This window comes from Protopterus annectens, chromosome 9.part0 (genome assembly GCF_019279795.1).
Source record: "Protopterus annectens isolate FY-2018-M chromosome 9.part0, PAN1.0, whole genome shotgun sequence".
In the NCBI taxonomy this organism is placed as follows: Eukaryota; Metazoa; Chordata; order Ceratodontiformes; family Protopteridae; genus Protopterus; species Protopterus annectens.
Window position 1 is genome coordinate 898149112 of NC_056743.1, and position 18555 is coordinate 898167666.

The window sequence follows — 18555 nt, forward strand, 5'->3', positions numbered from 1 at the left end:
TGCAAATAGATCTATGTCCAGGCAGCCCCAGGCTTCTGTAATCATCTTGAATATTTGGGTGTCTAGCATCCACTCGTGTGGGTCTGACAGGTTCCTGCTCAGGCTGTGTGCCAGAGTGTTTTGTTTCCCCTGGCAGGAATTGAGCTTGTAGGTCCACTTTGCAAGCTAGTGCTGTGTTCCATAGAGTCATGGCTCGTCTGCTAAGGGGGTAGGAGTGTGAACCCCCTTGCTTGTTTATGTACCACATAACTGTGGTGGTGTTTGTCCGTATCAGTAGCTGCCCTGGCTGTAAAAGATCCCTGAAAGGCAAGAGGGCATTCTGCACAGCTAACGTCTCTTTCAAATTGATATGTAGAAGCTTCTGATCCTCTGTCCAAAAACCTTGCAGGCCTTTCCCCTGCAAGTGGGCTCCCCATGCATAATCCAAGGCATCCGTGGTTATCACTTGGTAGGCTGGAGGTAGACTGAAGGCTTTCCCTTTGTTTTGAAGACATGCCATGGCCCACCAATGGAATTCCTTTTGCAGGCAAGGCAAGACAGCAATCACTGTTTCCAGACTGTGACAATGCTGGGACCATACGCTTTTTAGGTACTATTGTATCTTCCTCATATGCAGTCTTGCATAAGGTATGAGTAGGATGCAGGAAGCCATGTAACCCAAAGCCTGCAGGAATTTCCTTGCAGTTAGCTGTGACATTAACGCCAGGCTTTTGAAAGTTGAAGCCAGCTGTAGTTGTTTTTCTGATGTCAGGAATGCCATCTGGGTTGTTGTGTTTAAAAGGGCACCCAGGAAAGTTATCTGTTGAGTGGGTGTCAAATTTGACTTTTTTACGTTCACAGTGAATCCCAGATACTTGAGTAGATTCTGAACAAATTCCAGGTGCTGGAGTAAAATGTCCTTGCTGTCTGCTTGAATAAGGCAGTCGTCCAGATAAGGGTAAATTTGAATTCCCTTGAGTCTGCAGTAAGCTACTACTGCTGCCAGGCACTTGGTAAAAACCCTGGGCACAGCAGACAAGCCAAAGGGCAGCGCAGAGAATTGGTACTGTTTCGAGCCTGCCTTGAACCTGAGATATCTTCTGCACTCCTGTCTAACAGGAATGTGTAGGTAAGCCTCCTTTAAATCCAATGTCACCATCCATGCATTTTTGCTCAACATTGGCAGGAGCTGCTGCAGAGTAAGCATCTTGAACTTTGGCATATCTAGGAAAGTATTTAAGACTGACAGATCCAGGATGGGTCTCCAAGTATTTTGTTTTCTGGGAACTAGAAAGAGTCTTGAATAAAAGCCTTGTCCCGTCTCTGAATTTGGAACCAGTTCTATGGCCCTCATAGCCATGAGGGACCCCACCTGTTTTAATGCCTCTGCCCATTGAGTTTTTGGTAGGTCTGGCCATCCTTTGGTTTTGGCAAGGTGTGAAAGTTGAATCTGTAACCTCTTAAAACTACATCCAGAACCCACTTGTCTTGGGTTATGTAAGTCCAATTTCGGTGAAAAAAGAGAAAGTTTTCCTCCCAGAGGAGCTTCCAGGAGAGAGGTTCCTGGAGCCATGCAGGGGGAGTCATTGAGCCTGTTTCCTGTAAGGTTGATACCTATCTTCTCCACCCCTGGGGGTGGAAGCACTCCACTGTCTAGGTCTATAAAAGGTCTGTGCTTGGGCCTCCCTCTGGGGCACCTATATCTACCCCTCTGAGGCCTGTCCGAGCTGGGAAAGGACCAATTTTTAGCTGGTCAATTTCTGCTAAATCTAGGAGGCTGAACTTGTAAGAAATCCTTAACCGTTTGCATGGATTTTGCCTTATCCTCCATTTTCTTTATAACCTCTTCAGCCTTAGACCCAAACAAAACATTATGTTGAACAGGAGCATCCAGTAACTTTGCTTTCACTTGATCAGGCAAATTTTGTTCTTTTAACCAAGCATGCCTTCTAATGACCGTGCCAGTGACAGCCGCCCTGCAAGAGGCCTCCAAAGCATCAAAACCACAGTGTAAGATATGTTTTCCCACCTGCTCAGTAGCATGCATCAAATCATGTAATTCCTTATTGTCTGCACATGCAGAAATGGTACCCAGTTTTTGTTTCATAACAGACAAAAGGTATTGCTGATATTTCAATATATGAAATTGACAATTTAAAGCCCTAATAGATAAAGTAGCAGAAGTGTACACTTTTTTGCCCCATCTGTCCAAAGCTCTAGAATCATTATCTGACGGAACAGGGTTTAACACCCTTAGGACCCTGAGAAATGGTTTCTGGATCAGCAGTAGGATTTTTATAAAGAAAGTGGTGGGAGTCAGGGACTCTGTAATATCTATCAGGCTTAGCAGGGGCTGGAGGAAAGGAGTCAGGAGTTAAATTAGACTCAGAAAAGACATCATTCACAATATCCAAAATAGGAGAAATAGCCAGGGGTCTGTGTTGGAGAAGAAGGAAATCCGTAAGCCTTCTCTTAGATTCAGAGTACTCCTGCCCTTCCCAGTGAAAATGTTCCCTCATGTCATGTAAAGTTTCCCCAAAAGAATAATCCTCAGGAGGAGAAGCTGAAGGAATGGATTCCTCAGCATCAGAATCCTCATAAGGAGGGAAAGTATAATATCCTGTTCAGAGGAAGACACTGAAGAGATAGATGCCTGATCAGAGGATTCATAATCCAATTCTTGTCTTGGCCTTTTGTCAGGAGGGGGATGTGAACCCCTAATCATAGTTAGCAAGTTCTCCGCCATTTTAAGCATTTGTTTTTGAGATTTAGGTCCCAGATCAGAGGAGGCCTGGGCTTGAGTCTTTGTTTTAGGAGGAGTCTTTGCCTTTGCCTTTACCTGAAGCTGCGTAGGCCTGAAAACCCCTTCGGAAGCTGGTACCTGCACAGCGGCTCCGGACCCATCCGAGGGAGCATTATCCGATGGTCCTGCATCTGGACTATTCGAAGGCCTAGTTGGCTCCTCGTGGGAGTCCGTTTCGGCAAGCGGTTTTGTAACGGCCGACAACAGGGGCTGCGAAAGCGCCTCACTGATGACGGCCAAACCAGCAGGTGGCTCTGATTGTAAACTGTTGTCTGATTTGGACCTTGGAGGCCTATCCTTATCCTTGTGCCTTTTATGAACTCCGGTAGTCGGAAGCGTGTCTGACGACATGTTATAATTAAATCGCCTCCCAAAGTAATGAAAGGCAAAATCGTATCTCCGTTTAATAATATGTTGATTAAATCTAGCACAAAACCGACAACTAGTTACGTCGTGGTCAGGGCCTAGACAAGGAATACAGTAAGAGTGAAAATCCTTATGAGGTATTTGCTTCCCACATGAAATACGATTATTAACTTTTTCTGACATCGGTCTGGAGCAAGAAAAAAGTTTCCCCAACAGGGTACTTAGCTTTGAAAAGAAGAATGTCTTCGGTATGAAGCACCAAAAATAACAGGAGTTAGCTGACCGGCACTTGCGAACTGCTACCACCGTGCGGCAAGAAAGACAGGAGAACATGGCATCGGCTGGGAGCTTTGTACCCCTGGTGCTCTGACGTCAGGGAGGGTGAGTACACAGCTGATGCCGGACCCAGACTTTGGGATTCTGGCCGACCGAGGGCTGCCTGCCAGCAGAAAGAACCCTAAAGTGATGACTGCAACAGTGAAACACGATGAACATCTGAGATGTCCCGAAAACGGCCCCTCCCACTCTCAGATCTCCCTCGCCAACCTTATCATCATACAACAGTTTCCAGAAGAAGTTAAACATTTCACCATTTTCTGATATCAGTAAATGACAATCTAGCATTTCTTGTCTTATCTGAGCTCAGATTCATTCAGTGCTGGATAGTACGACTTCCATGTAACCCACACCCTGGATATGAAGGAGGCATGCAGAGTGATGCCTTTTTCAAACAGGTGACCATAAACAATAATCAGATTAAACACAGAGGTCGTGCATCTCTCCTCTCTCACCATACTCACACTTTGGGTCCATGAGCTCTAGCAAGCACTTTGACTACTATTACTTCAAGCAGCAATGATCTTCAGGACCTAGACTTCAGACGTGGCACAAAACCATCAAAACTAGCAGTATACAAGAACATCACCCATCTGCTTTTGTTGTCCTAGTACAGGCTATCTGCCCCTCAGTACTGATCAACCTAATGTAAAATATAGGCAAGCTCCAACAGTGGAAAAAGTAAACAGACATGCAGCTTGAAGCTTTGCGGTATACAGTACTACCTCTTTCATCTTACAGCCACTAAATGAATAGACTTCAGAAACAGCACCACAACCAAAGCTGCCACTATGGGAGTTTGGAGTATTTTCGAGTTATCAGGTAGTCCAGAAATGAAACCTTGGCTTTTTAGAAATTTTGTTGCAATACTTATAACTTGTTTTGGCATCATAATTCATTCTAAAATTGTTCAGAAAAAAAGGGTGAAGCATTAATGACGTCTCCTATTTAACACTTGACAGTAATGTATAAATTATTCATAACCTCCAGTTTGTGTTAAATAAAGAAAATACGTGGTAACATGGCCAGTCACAAAAGCAAACAGAAGGGAAGAGAAAAATCCGGCGAAACATTGTGCACTGGTTTAAAGTGGGGGCTTTGTTAAGTGGTAAAAGCAATACAGTGGCTCTCAAGTGAAGGTAAACACAAACTTCTTCTCAACTGGATAAGACAGAGGAAAGAAAAGGCTCATGCCCATCTAACATTTATTTTAACAAAAATCTGTGTTTTTCTGGAAGACCGCTAACTTCAGACATCACTTTTTATGCCCCATAACACCACTCTAAACTGGATATATTGATCGTACCTATCCTGATTTTCACAGTACAGTTCTGAATTGGGAAATGCTGTTTTGCAAAAAAATAAATAAATAAATAAAAAGGAAAAAATTTAAAAAATAGCACTTTCTTCAGTATGTTAGGCCATTTTAAAACTTTCTTCCATGTACTGTGCAAAACTGCAACAGTATACATAAAACACCTTAGTATGGATAAAATTCCCTCAAAAATTTTACAAATGTAGGAACATAGAAAAAAATGTTTTGCAAGAGATGAACCAGTGAAACATTCCACAAAATCTGACATTTCACTGAGAACTGTTCCACTGTGTACAACTGTAACTAAACTGCACAGATGAGAACAGTCCTATGTGCTGTGCGTTTGTGTGCACTGCACACTTGTGGACACTACAGTGCTTGCTGCTCATGCCACGCTGCCTGCAGTCCTTGGTGTCTCACTAAAGACTGTTACAACCAAAATGCGGCAAATGAGGATAAAAAACAAATCACTCATGGTCATAGATTATTATAAATTCTAGCTGAATGGAGAAAATAAGGAGTAGCCTGAGTTACAGGTGCAGGAAAATGTTTCTTTAACTTGAGGATTCATACCCAGACAAAAAAGTGGATTGTTGTGAATGTGGGTTGAATGATTGCTGTGTGTACAAAAAAAAGACTTGCAGAAGAACGTGGAAGCAAACATGACCAGGCAAACTATAAGACCCATTCAAACATCAAAATACAAATATTTTACTGAACTATGAATGCAGTTTTCAAAGATTTTTGTTTAGTGATTCACTAAACATTGTGATACGAGTGATTAAAACTTCACTTGGAGTTACATCCTGCTTGCTTTATAAATGTGTTTTGCTCATTCAAAGTTGAAAACAATTACTCTAGAGATAGTTCTATGCCTTTAACTTGGGTATTCAATCTGTTAAAACTTCACTGCAGTTTAACAATAAGCCCCAGAGTCTTAACTGTGAAAGTGAATGCGTGAATGTGAAATCATTCAGACACAAGTAAAGGCTACATTTTTTGTTCAATTAATGCCCACTTCTAAAACAAAAACTTGTTACTTACTTTCCACAATGTTTTTTCTGCCAGTTCCATTGTCATATATTTGCTGAATGTTTCCAGAGTGAATGTCACTGAAGAAAATCCGGTTCTTTCCTTTGCCACCCTGTTGGTAGTCAAAAGCTAATGCAATGACATTCTTCATTTGCTCAGGATCCTCAAACGGTTTTATAGGTGCATTTAAGTTGTTTTCATCTGATAAGTGTATACTCTTTAATATCGTCCTCTCGGAATATAGCAAATAGCCATCATAATCACGACAACTCACACCATCTTCAGCAAGCATGCCATGGGCACAGGCGCAAGTCCTCTGCTGACTGCCTCGGTACAAGCAAAGCTGCTGACATCCACCATTGTTCTGGGCACAAATGTTTGTACCTAATAAGCAAGAGACACAACATGCAATTATTCTTATGCATTAATGACACTACTACATATGTAACTTAACTACTTTAAGAAAAATCAAGTTCTTTGTTAATACTAGAAATATACAAAAAGCATAAAAATGTTGCAGCAATGTCCCAGCCTAGCCGTTCCGGTGGCATAGAAGGATAGCAGCTTTGACAAAGGACAGGTGCGGAGGGAGGGATGGGAGTGACCACTTGTGGGGGGGGGGCAGTGACCTGACTGTCTCCTTCAACAATCTCTGGTGGAGGCTGGGGATGTTGCTGGGAAGGAGGGGTGGACCAAAGAGGTAGGCATAGGGTGGACATTGCTGAGCTTCTGTGGAGGCAGGGTGATTTGCTGTGACATCCCATTGCATGCCCACCCTCCTTGGACACAACTATGGATATTGCAAATGACAGGGAGAGAGTAGGGCATTAAAAAAATATGTATGTGGACAGTCAAGACCTCCAGGACTCCCTTAACATCCATGACCAGCCCCAGCAGTTTATGGAACAAGCTGGGGGGGGAATGGAAGTAGCCAAGAGATCCCGCATGGATATGGGGCACTGGCTAGCAGTATCAGAGATTGACGTGGGGAAGAGCAATGCTCTAGCTGGAGCGAAGACATGGGTCAGTGACAGAAAAAAGAAAGGGAGCGTGTTAGTAATTTAGAATGCCCAATATAAATGCTTGGTTACAAAGAAATCAGCAAAAAAGATGAATATTCACCCTGAAAAGCTGGACCATTAGAGACTGACAAGAGAAGGAGAGAAGGTATAAACATGGCTGTTAAGTTCCTCAGGGGTGGTTTGAAGTTTTTCATGGTGATATTACTGGTAGCCTCTACTCTGGTTCAGCATGTGTAATCTAAATACAGTCAGAAGTATGGTGCACCCTCTTCACAGGAAACAGCTGTCAGATTTGTTACACTACTATATGGCTTGAAACTGCATTACAGCTTATGATGCCATGAGCAGAGCAACAATGGACCCTAGAAAAAATGGAAACAGCACCAATCACTGTGTATATACTCATCCTCTTATGAAAACTTAGTGAAATGTCAGCAAATTTAACATCCATCACATCAGATTTCAAAGGACTCCTTTGTCAAATGTTCACACCTGCTGAGAGGTTATGCAATCTACGGCTGTTTTATTAAACAAGAGGGTCAAGATGGCAAAGTTCCCTAACTGGAAAGCAGTGACGGCTTGCTCCCCCCTTTCATTCAGGGTTTTTTTTTGCTAAACTTCTGATGGAACAGCTTATTGATTAGATCAGACTCAAAATGCTGTTCCATATCTGAAGACGGATGAGATTCCCTTTCTCCAGATGAATCTGCCTACCACATCTTGCCTCAAAAGAACAAAGTTTAATCTATTTCTCTCTCCCGGGCCACAAATACAACAGAACACAAAAAATGGAAATACCATGTAGGACTCAGAGTGGGTATATCACAATATACACAAAATAACTTAAAAAGATTTTTATTAAAAAGGCACAAACAAAAAAAGCAACAACAATGAAACAACAAATGCATCATGGCAAACTTAACTCATCAAATGCCACAATACACCTAGGAATATCACCAAAACACTTGAAAGTAAATAGGTTCATACTACATATGTACTAGGCCAGGGGTCTGCAACCTGGGCTCTGGAGCTGCATGTGGCTCTTCCAAACCTCTGCAGTGGCTCCCTGTAGCATTGAATAATAATGGCCACTCTACCACACAACACACACACACACACACACACACACACACACACACACACACACACACACACACACACAAGTGATTGAGCAACGGACTTTAAATATTGCTCTTACTGCTAGAATAATACTGCTTCTGTAGCCATGCATTCCACACACACTCAGAGTAATCCCCTGGGGGGAGCAGCAGCATCTCCTGAAAGGTTTCCATACATCTCAAAGTCTTACAAGAAATCTGGACAGAGCCACAAATAAAGGGGAACAAAAACAGGGACGGACTTTAAATGTTGCTCTTATAAACTTGCTACAATAACATGGTTTCTGTTAACATGCATTTTCCACACACACACACACACACACACACACACACACACACACACACACACACACACACACACACACACACACACACAGTTACCTATCAACTGTGCAGACTTTTCCAGAATGCCCTGACATTTGCCCTGTTTCTCATAAAATTGTTGTTTTCTGGCAAATCACTGATGGCTGAAGTCAGAAAATAGACATTTGGGTTTCAGACTTCATACCCTTCAGAAAATGAATGCTAATGCAAAACCTGTTATTCTATAAACTTTCTAAGTTTGTAAGAGCAATATTTAAAAAGTGCCCCTATTTTTGGGCCTTTGTGCCCCATTACTTATGGCTTTGTCCAGATTTCTTGTTCTAAGAGGATAACAGATATGACACACTCACTCGTGCGTGCACACACACACACACACACACACACACACACACACACACACACACACACAAGTGCACAGTGATCAACGAATCCCAACAAAGGAACAAAAACAGGGATGGATTTTAAATACTGTATATAAAACTATATGCTGTGTTATACTCATTTTAGGGGTCAAATAGATTTTGTGGCTCCCGATGAATTTTATTTGGTAGGAATGGGACCAAAAATGGCTCTTTTGATAGTGAAGGTTGCAGACTCCTGTACTAAACTAACTGTCCTTGTGGTCCAATTTAAACCTAGCCAATTTCTCTTCTAAAGGTGAGAATTAAACCTTGTGCCTTATGTTTGTGGGATAAACACCTTAGTCATTATACCAACCCAATATGAGCTACTAATTTAGAATTGCGAAAAAAAAATGCGTAGCAGTAATAGTCCATAACCTGAGAATAGTGCAGTTATGCAAAATACTTAGAGCAACTCCAGAAATTCAAGGACAAGTCAATGCAACTCCAGAAATTCAAGGACAGGTCACTGTAACAGTAAGTCATAACATCTGGGTGTATCCACCTCCCATTTCCTTAGGTCAGCTGGATTTGTTAGGTTGTCGTTTTTTCTTGAGCATATTACCAATGGTTTTATGTCGGCAAATGCTCATGTGCAGGAGGAAAGCTCCCACAAGCTCCCATGTTGTAGAGCCACAACAGACCCTGGGAACTATTGCCCTATAAGCCTGACTAGCTTGGTCTGCAAGGCTACGGAGCGCATCATCATGGAACTCATTAACAGAGACACTGGGAACTTCCAAACACTGGACCCTACCCAGTTCGGCTTTGTTAAGGGGAGATCATGCCTCCTAAACCTGGTGGACTTCTTTGAGACAGCTACCAATGCTATAGATGAGGGAAAGGTGGTACACACAGCCTACCTAGACCTCGCAAAGGCCTTTGACACCATTCCACATTCTGGTATTATAGACAAGCTCACCAACCTGAACATAAACCCCTACGGTACAAGATGGGTTGCCAACTGGCTCACAGACAGAACCCACATGGTAAGAGTTGCAGGAGCTAGGTCTGACTCTAATCCAGTTAAAAGTAGCGTTCCCCAGGGCTCAGTCCTAGGACCCCTCCTGTTCAGCATATACTTCTCAGAGGTACAGGCAAGCACAGGTTCACAGACGACTGCAAACTAGGGGCTATAGTTGACTCTCCGGCTGACACAGACACCCTCCAAAAGGGTCTCACTGAGATGGACACCTGGTGTCAAAATCATGGCCTCAAGCTAAATGCCAAAAAGTGCATAGTCAGCCCCTTTGGAAAAAACAAAGTACCCACAAACTACCACATAGGTGGTAGTCCCCTAAATACGGAAGACGTAATAAGGGATCTGGGGACCCAAGTAGACAGTAAACTCTCCTTTGATAATCACATTGCCAAAGTGGTTAGAAAATCCTTCTACGTGGCACACCTTATCACAAAAGGGTTCGCATCCAGATCAAGAGAGGTCATTGTGCCCCTCTACTCATCGCTCATCAGACCCATCATAGAGTACAATGCCCCATTTGAGATGTACCTTACAAGACACCTGCAACAGCTGGAAAGACCACAGAAGTACCTCACCAAGTGGATCACTGGCTTCAAACAACTGCCCTATGCAGCTCGACGGAAGAAACTCCAGCTGTAATCGGTTGCATACCGCCTACTCAGAGGTGATCTCTGCCTGACATACAAGGCCATGTCCAGCCCAGAACTGATCGACATGCTCCACCTAAAGAAAAGCTTATCCCCTCGAGCCACACGCTCTAGGGATCTAAACCTCACCACAACAATAAATAGGACGTGCTGGAGGGATAGATTCCTGTCACAGAGACTTCTCATGCTTTGGAACAAGATTCCAATCTACATTAGGCAGAGCTCCTTGCTAACACTCTTCAAGAGAAACCTTGACGAGTGGATGGGAAACAGAAAGTTTACCCCGGGGATCACTTCAGTGGCTCTGCTGGACAGAGGCACAGGGAACTAATCTAAGGGGGTGGCGAAAGCCAACACATTCTGGCTAGGCTTATAAATGCCTCCGGGCAGATAGCCTAGCACCTACCTATGAACCTAAAAACTGATCAGTGTTACATATCCGGTTCAATTCTCTAAGCTTCGAAAGATCCACAAGAAAACTGAACGAGGTATATAAATACAAAGTAATGAGCTAAAATTACAGCGATAAAAGTATTACCTATACAGAATGAGACACTCTCGTAAACTGTTAAATATATGTCAAAACAACTGAACAATGAAAGAGAGAATGAAGTTTTGCTGTTACAGTGTCCTCCCCTTGAAGAACCACTATTATTAGTAACTAACTTAGCAACTAAATATCATCTTTTTGAAGTATCACAGTAACAATAAATTACAACATCTGGGTAGAAAGTACTCTCCTGCAGTGGGAGGTGGACATTTCAAGTTCCCTTGTAATAGTGGTGTAGAAAAATCTGTCCTGCATCTACACTGCACTTCAAACTTGTATCTGGTGAAGGAGTGATCATTAGCCCATGTGGTGGCCTCTGCTATACCTTGTGTAGAAACATTCTTATATTTTCTTGCGTTTTCTGCTGAAGCTGTTACTATGCTAATAGAAGGCATTCTTACACTGGCTTGCAGAGTCTGTTGTACTTATCACAGCAAAAGGCACTACTAAGCCTTCTCTTCCTTTTTTAAAGAAAATGAACAGTTTGTTAAAGACTCAGGACTCAGTTGAATGGATTAGCTGAGAGAGCTTTTGAGACTTTGCGCATGAAAAACAGCCTTCAGAAATGACACTTCATTACAAAACTGCTTAAGGTAGCTTGCACAGTATAGTTTATAACTCACAGTATCATTCTTAAGCATTTTCCAGGAAAGGTACACAATGTCCACTAAAACAAGTTAGTTCAAAGAAAGTTACAGTTCACTTCTCCAACGTCATGTTCAAATCCCATGGGTGAAGAAAGATACTTGATACAAGTTCTTAAATGCAGAACACTTAAAAAGGCTGTAACAGATTGATTTATCATCTGTGGTAAAAATAAAACTGGACACAGTCAAACCGTGGAAGCACCCTGAAATGAAATGGTCACAGATCACTTCTAGTATGACACAGAAATATACTTCCCTGAAAAATCTAAGGTTTTAGCTTCCATTCATTACACAGAACCGTCTTCTGAAAAAATCAGCTAGTTGGTCTGGAAAGATGGAAGATATACTGTTTACATATGCTGATTGTGTTGAATGGACCAGTATCAAATCCTAAGCGTTACCAATTAATACTAGCAGCAGATTAACCAGAAAACAAAAAAGGTGCCGCAGTGAGACAGACAGCTAGACAAGCATTTGAACTGCACCCCAGAGACAGACCATCACATCAGGGAATAAGAACAGATTTAAAGCAAAAAGAAAGGGAGATGGTGGAACAAAATGAGACACCAGATGCAGTAAGGGCTCTGATAAGAGACAAAAAATGAAAATGCAATCAAAAAAGGAATAAGCAAGATGTATAAAACACTCACTTCTAAGAAGCAGAGAATCCAAATAGAGTCTGAGACAGAACAATACATGGGGACATTATAAAGGAACAATGTAAGAAATCTAAAAAGCATCAACATATGCAACACAATCCAAATGGGTCAAAATATTAAAATGTTTGCATACATATTTTTATATTCCTAGCAGATTACAAAATACTCCTCTCCAAGTGAAGAGTAGAGGCTAGAGATATAAAGGGGATGAATAAAGGAACTGGAGGCATATGATTTGGGAGTATCTGGCCTTGACAAACTTCTAGCACATCATTTAAAATGTTTTAATACAAATGTTATGTGAACATGTGAGGTTTAACACGGAAATGATGCATTTCAGTTGGAATACAGGCCTAGAGAAAACCTGGCACAGTGAGTCTCTGTTGATTATACTGATATTAGCAGCTCACAATCACTAGGAGGTGGGCAACAAACAATAAACCAATACTAGGGGATGTGTGAAGCAGACAAAGAAGCTAAAGGACAGGGATTAGAGTTTTGATAAAAAAAAGGATGAGGAGAGCCACCTAAGCAAACAGAACGGGGTGGGTAAAGTAGACACGATACAAAATTAAGAAAATAAGCTATAGTGCAGGACAGTTGGTAGAATATATACAAACAAGACCAATCTAAACAAAATAATACACTTATCAGTTATGGAATTAATTTTCTAACATGATGGAAGTTGTTATTAAAAGGGTAAAGATAATATTTTTATAAGAAGTGAAGCCTGCACATCAAGAGTTCATATCTGTATTTTGAATTACGCTTTTATATGTGATACCATGGTTTTGCTAAGAAAGTTAAACAGAACTTAATATAAAAAGTGTTAACTTTTTCAGAGCAGGAAAGGTATGGTGCCTTTATATTTGCTGATTTACCACACTTCTATGGTATTGTCTATGCTGATTTGAACATGACCCGGAAGGAAGTTGCCCCAAAATCCTGTCACAACTATGAAAAATATACTCATCTATCGTAGGCTGATGTGAAGGTATTCTTCTATTTCGGGGCAGTTGGCCTACACTAACAAACACTTGAAGTGGGCTCCCCAGTTATAACCTGAAGAGTCTTACCAGTAGTTGCGACACACATGGAGAAATTAAAAACATGCCTCTGGACAAGCAGACTATGGACCATCTTAAAAAAAAAACTTCTTTACTTTGTTGCAGAGAATTACTGCTTCTAGAGAAGAAGGCTGGTTCCAGATAGTCTGAGAGCCCACTGAGGCCTTCTCACAAAGACTTGCAAAAGGTGTAAAGAGAATTCAGAAAATATACAGCCTCCAACTTAAAAGAACATAATTTGTCTGCATCAACTTCAAAATCAGTAACACTTAGACCTGATTACAGCTGTAACAAATACATGATGATATGCTTTATTTTCTCAGGTAGAAGGTGAATTCTTTGTGTGGCATTTCATCAATGTTTTTGGCTAATGTGACATTTATAATTAACAGTAGCAGACTGCTATTGGAAGGGTATAAAAATACATTTTGCCTTTAACTTTTCTCTAGGGACTTTGCAGCCTGTGAACAATTTAAGTTGGTATGAAGAAATAAATGCATTTCTTATACTTTTGGTCTGCTTCTCATTAAAAATGTGATGTTTTCTGGCAAATCACTAAGGAATGAAGTCACTAAATAATGGCAGACATTACAGTTTTAGACTTCCTACCTTTCATAAGGTTTATAGACAAGTACAAAATTAATGGCCACTGTATACAATTTTAAGCCTAGCCAATTATCTTTCAGAAGTGAGACTCAAACCCTGTATTTTGTCTCTGTGAGATAAACACCTTAACCATGATGCCACTTGGTCTTTCTATGCATGGTAATACAAACCAGTTATTCCATCAACTTTCTAATTTGTCAGAACAATATTTAAAGACTGTCCATATTTATGGGGACTTTGACCCCTCCCCCCCATTATTTTTGTCTTTGTCCTGAATTCTTGAGCAAAGAGGTTGAGAGATACGGATCATAAATGCCTTCAACAAAAATGTTTTGGTTTACAACTCATGTAGACTGGTGTTACTGAGCCACCAATGTTATTTGTTCAACTTTACTGGGCTCAGTGTTAGAAGCTTCATCATTCTGACATGAATCCAATTTTATACAGATAACTTCTGTCAACCGAAATCTGTCATGACATTTTAAATTTCCAATTACTTTTCCTGAGGCAAATAATTTTAATCAGAACTCACCCCATGAGAGTTCCAAGAAAGGTCACAAGTTGCAGTGGTTTGAAGGACTATGTGTATTTTGTGGTAACAACGGAATTCAACAGATTGGTAAACATTACATACTGAAAGCAAAAGTCCGTAAGACTGGGCCATTAGCAGAAAATGGTTATGTTTTGCTACATGAGATGCAAAAACACTGGAGTTAAACACTGGGCCAGATTCAATAAAGTCTACACTAAGTGCACACGGTACGTATTCAAGAACATTCTTATCGCATTGTTTGTGTAATGCACAAAGTGTACATGTAGTCTACACTTTGTGATAACCTTTATACATCCCTGTGAATATTTAAAGCTACAAAAATATTAATAGGAAAACTAAAATTAGGGGGAAGAAAGTGTAAGTTATGTCTGCTGTGTGTTCACTCAGAACGGTGTACACTTAGTGTAGGCATTACTGAATCCCGGTGATACAGAAAATACTTTGAAGGCTGTGGAACACCCACATAGCAGATAAAAAATGAAAGTAATGATGTTCTACCTGGAATTACAGATACTGTTCATGAGACGGTCTAACTGAATGTAATACAGACAGGTAGGTATCCATCATTCTTACAATTGAGCATTTTTTTATGAATGGAAGAGGTGGTTTTAATGATACCATTGTGCAGTGCAGAAATAGGTTTAGATCTGACAGCTCTATTACTGGTCTTACAGTGTTGCCCTTCTGTGGTACATAGGCAGTTACTAGGCTAATGGCCATGTTATACCCTTGTTCCCTTATTGACCAAGTTATATGGTCTATATTTGCAGTGCAACTCTATGATCAGCACAGACTGCCCTTATCCAAGAGGGACATAGGTGACACCCCGGGGTAAATTTAGGGTCTCCCATCCAGTTGTCCAAGTTACACTTACATAAGGTCATTGAGGAGGTCTGTTTTACATGAATTGGGGATTTGCTGCAGAGGACTGGCAATTTCTGGGAGACATATCCATCTCTCCAGCATGTCCTGTTAATGTCACAGGCAAGGTTAAGTTCCCTACAGCAAGTGACTCTTGTCCCATTTGACTTGCAGATGTGTAATACCTTCACATTAGGGCAGGGTCTAAGACTTCTCTGTAGGCCAGGCACAAGTCGCCTTTCAGCAGCCTCTAAAATACAGAGTACAGTGGCAGGGCCTTTAGTCTGTCTGTCCATGCAGTTCATGAGAAATCTCTGATGTCTCTCCAGCTGCTGCCAGTACCTGAGAAGGTACATACAGAAGGGAAGCACTGTACTCTATTAGTGGTCTGATGAGGGACTAGTATAGGGGAGTTCTAACATCCTTAGTTCTGGATTCGATGCCCTTACTTATGAGATGTGCAACATAGAAGACGTTCCTTACCACTGCGAAGAGATGGTGATTGAAGTTAAGGTTGCTATCAACTTGTGTTCCCAAATCTCTCACCACAGAGTTTGAGCTATGGGAGTATTGTTAATACTGGAATTTGCAGGGAGTTCCCCTTTGCCGAGAGGGATGATAATGCATTTTTGTGTTTAGTTTAAGTCTGTGGCCTTTAGCACCAATCATTTGTCTGTGTTATCCCTTTTTGTAGTATGTCAACATTGTTGGGGGACTCTATGATTGTGCCCAGTTTCCATTCACAGCCGAACTTGGTAAGCCACAGGCCATCTATTTTTGTCTGGACTTCTGAGAAATAGATTCCAAACAGTAGGGGGTCCAGCACAGATCCTTGTGGTACACCACTGGTAACTGGTCTGCTGGTAGAGGTGGAACCCCAAACTTTGACTGTATGCGTTCTGTCAGTGAGCCAGCTGGCTACCCATCTAGTGACATATGGGTTAATTCCCAGCAGGGTGGGTTTCTCAATTATGTCTGAGTGGGGATTGTGTCAAAAGCTTTAGCTAAGTCAAGATAGGCTGAAGCATGGAATGGAAACATTGTCCTTCCTGAGTAGACAGTACCCAGTGTACCCTATTTCCTTGATACCTAATGTGATGGTGTGGAGGAAATGGAATGTGAGACAGACATGCTTGCAAAAATTTGTTGGGTAACCCTTAGCTATTGTCTGTAGAACCAACTTATCTGTAACTATTATCTCCCATGCAAACTGCTTCTCAGAAATAAGAATGGCTGAGCAGGGGAGGGGTTATGTCTTACTCACTTGGAAGAGTGCTGAAACTTTCCCTTTACTCCTGATAGTGAAAAGGATGGAGAACATTTCTATCAGTACTACCTCTAGTCCTGAGGTTGTCGGACAGGTATAATCTTTCTGAAAAATCATAATCTACTTACAAGGAAATTTTTCTGAAGCTGTTGAATGGGGTTAGGATACAGTAATTTCAACTATTATTGCATCTTATCCCTCTCCTGAAAATCTGTAACTATACCATCAGCCATACAACCAAAATGTATTGTTCTGAGTAATTGATACATCAAGCAACTCAGCTTTAACGTCCTGTGAATAACTCTCGAGTCAGGCATGCTTTTGCAGGACTATCCCTGACATGTCTGATTTGAAGGAAACATCTATGAAAATCAGTGGCACATTTTACAGCAGAATTGCATATTCTGACACTAAATGTGTTAAACTTCTCCAACTTGAACTTGCTGTCCAAGTCTGGAAGTTTGCATACACTTAAAATTGATCCAAGATAAGAAGCTCTGGTATTTCACTAAGTGGACAACATGACCAAGTACTGATACAGTCAAATTCCTGGCCGTGCACATTTATTCAGTGCCTGTCTATAAACTTCAAATACCTGGAAACAACAATGTGGCTAATGAAAAAATCTTCATACACTGTGCTGCAGAAGTACAGAGATAGACATAGTAGAACAATTTGTACTTTTTGCCTTCTCCAAGGAGTCTGTCTGATGGCTCCTCTACCTGCTTCAAGCTGGCAAACTCATCCTGAGGGAGCAGGAAAGTGTTCCAGGGCTGTGAGAGAGCTTTTTGGTCCATACATTCCCGTCAGATAATCTCAGTTAGCCTCCACTCCCTGGTGACAGTTGGGTTGTAGGGAGTAGGTCAGCTTGCTGGTCTTGGGGCATGGTGGCCTACCTTTTCCCCTCAAAAAACACCCCTCTTCTCCTAGGCAGCTCCTCCCAGCTCCATCTCCAAATCCCAAGAGGAATAGTGCCTCCACATGCTAAATTCCACTTGGACATTTAGAGAGCACAGGCTCAGCAGGCTTGAACTCAGATAGGTATTACCACGTGGCAAGCCACAGCCACTTCATTCTGCAAGGATTGTAGAGCCAGCAGCGACTGCTCAATCGCATCCTCCCCAGCCAGTTCCTAGGGCACCTGAGCTGCTAATCAAACTTAGGTTGCAGGAGTCAAAGTCAGGGCTTCATACCGGTTTGCCACTGAGCTGGCATAAAAGATCTACATTTAAGCTATCACAAAAATCCTGCTTGTCTGCTGTCTTGGAGACTGATGGCTGATTCTTAGTGTGCTAGTTATCAACTTTACGGCATCTCTTAACTTCAGAAACAGATAGGAGATAGTCCACTAGGACTCTTGACAGATTAGCATTTTCATGTTCTTTTTTCCTTGGGGAAAAGGGGTTTCTCCAAGGACATCCAAAGAAGCCCCCTATGTAGCTCACAATCTCAGCAAATCTAATATGCGTTTGGGGTGGGCGAAGCCAGAGGACTATGAAACTGCATTCTTACAATCAGAAAAGATATGATGAAGGTGCAACATACCCCATACACAAGTTTTCATGTTGTTTGGACATAAAGAAGAGAGGCCAACCCTCTTTTTCCTTTCTAAAGGGTGACCAAAGTGGGTCACTGCTGTTGCACAGCTGCTTTCTGAACATTAAAATAATTTCTGGAAAATCACTTACACTCAGTTACTGCAGCAAACAGAAGAGTACTTTCAACCAGTTTCCTCTGCAACATTTTGGATGACTCAAAAGAGAGTGCTGACAATAGTACAGACTTTAATTGGTTGAAGAAACTATGTCAAAGAAATGCTCTCTGTTTACTTTTATAACCAGTTAAGGGATTCCATTCTGACAGCTACATTGATGGACAAATACTCCTCTGTTAAGCTGGCAATGAATTTTTTAATGGTTTCTGTAATTTTTCAAATTTACCAGAACTTATCTCTCCACTCCACTCTTCGTAAGCCAGCTCTCTTACATTCCATACTCAGTAAAATCTTACGTTTACAACT

General features: G+C 41.5%; 1 protein-coding gene across 1 annotated transcript in view; it reads right to left on the reverse strand.

Annotated features, from left to right (window-relative positions):
- Positions 1-18555, reverse strand: part of LRP1 (LDL receptor related protein 1) — a 2772300-nt gene that overhangs the window by 1047401 nt on the left and 1706344 nt on the right. Inside the window, exon 41 of the mRNA XM_044083629.1 lies at positions 5844-6215. Coding sequence (XP_043939564.1) covers positions 5844-6215 — 372 coding nt within the window. The remainder of the gene's footprint in view (positions 1-5843; positions 6216-18555) is intronic.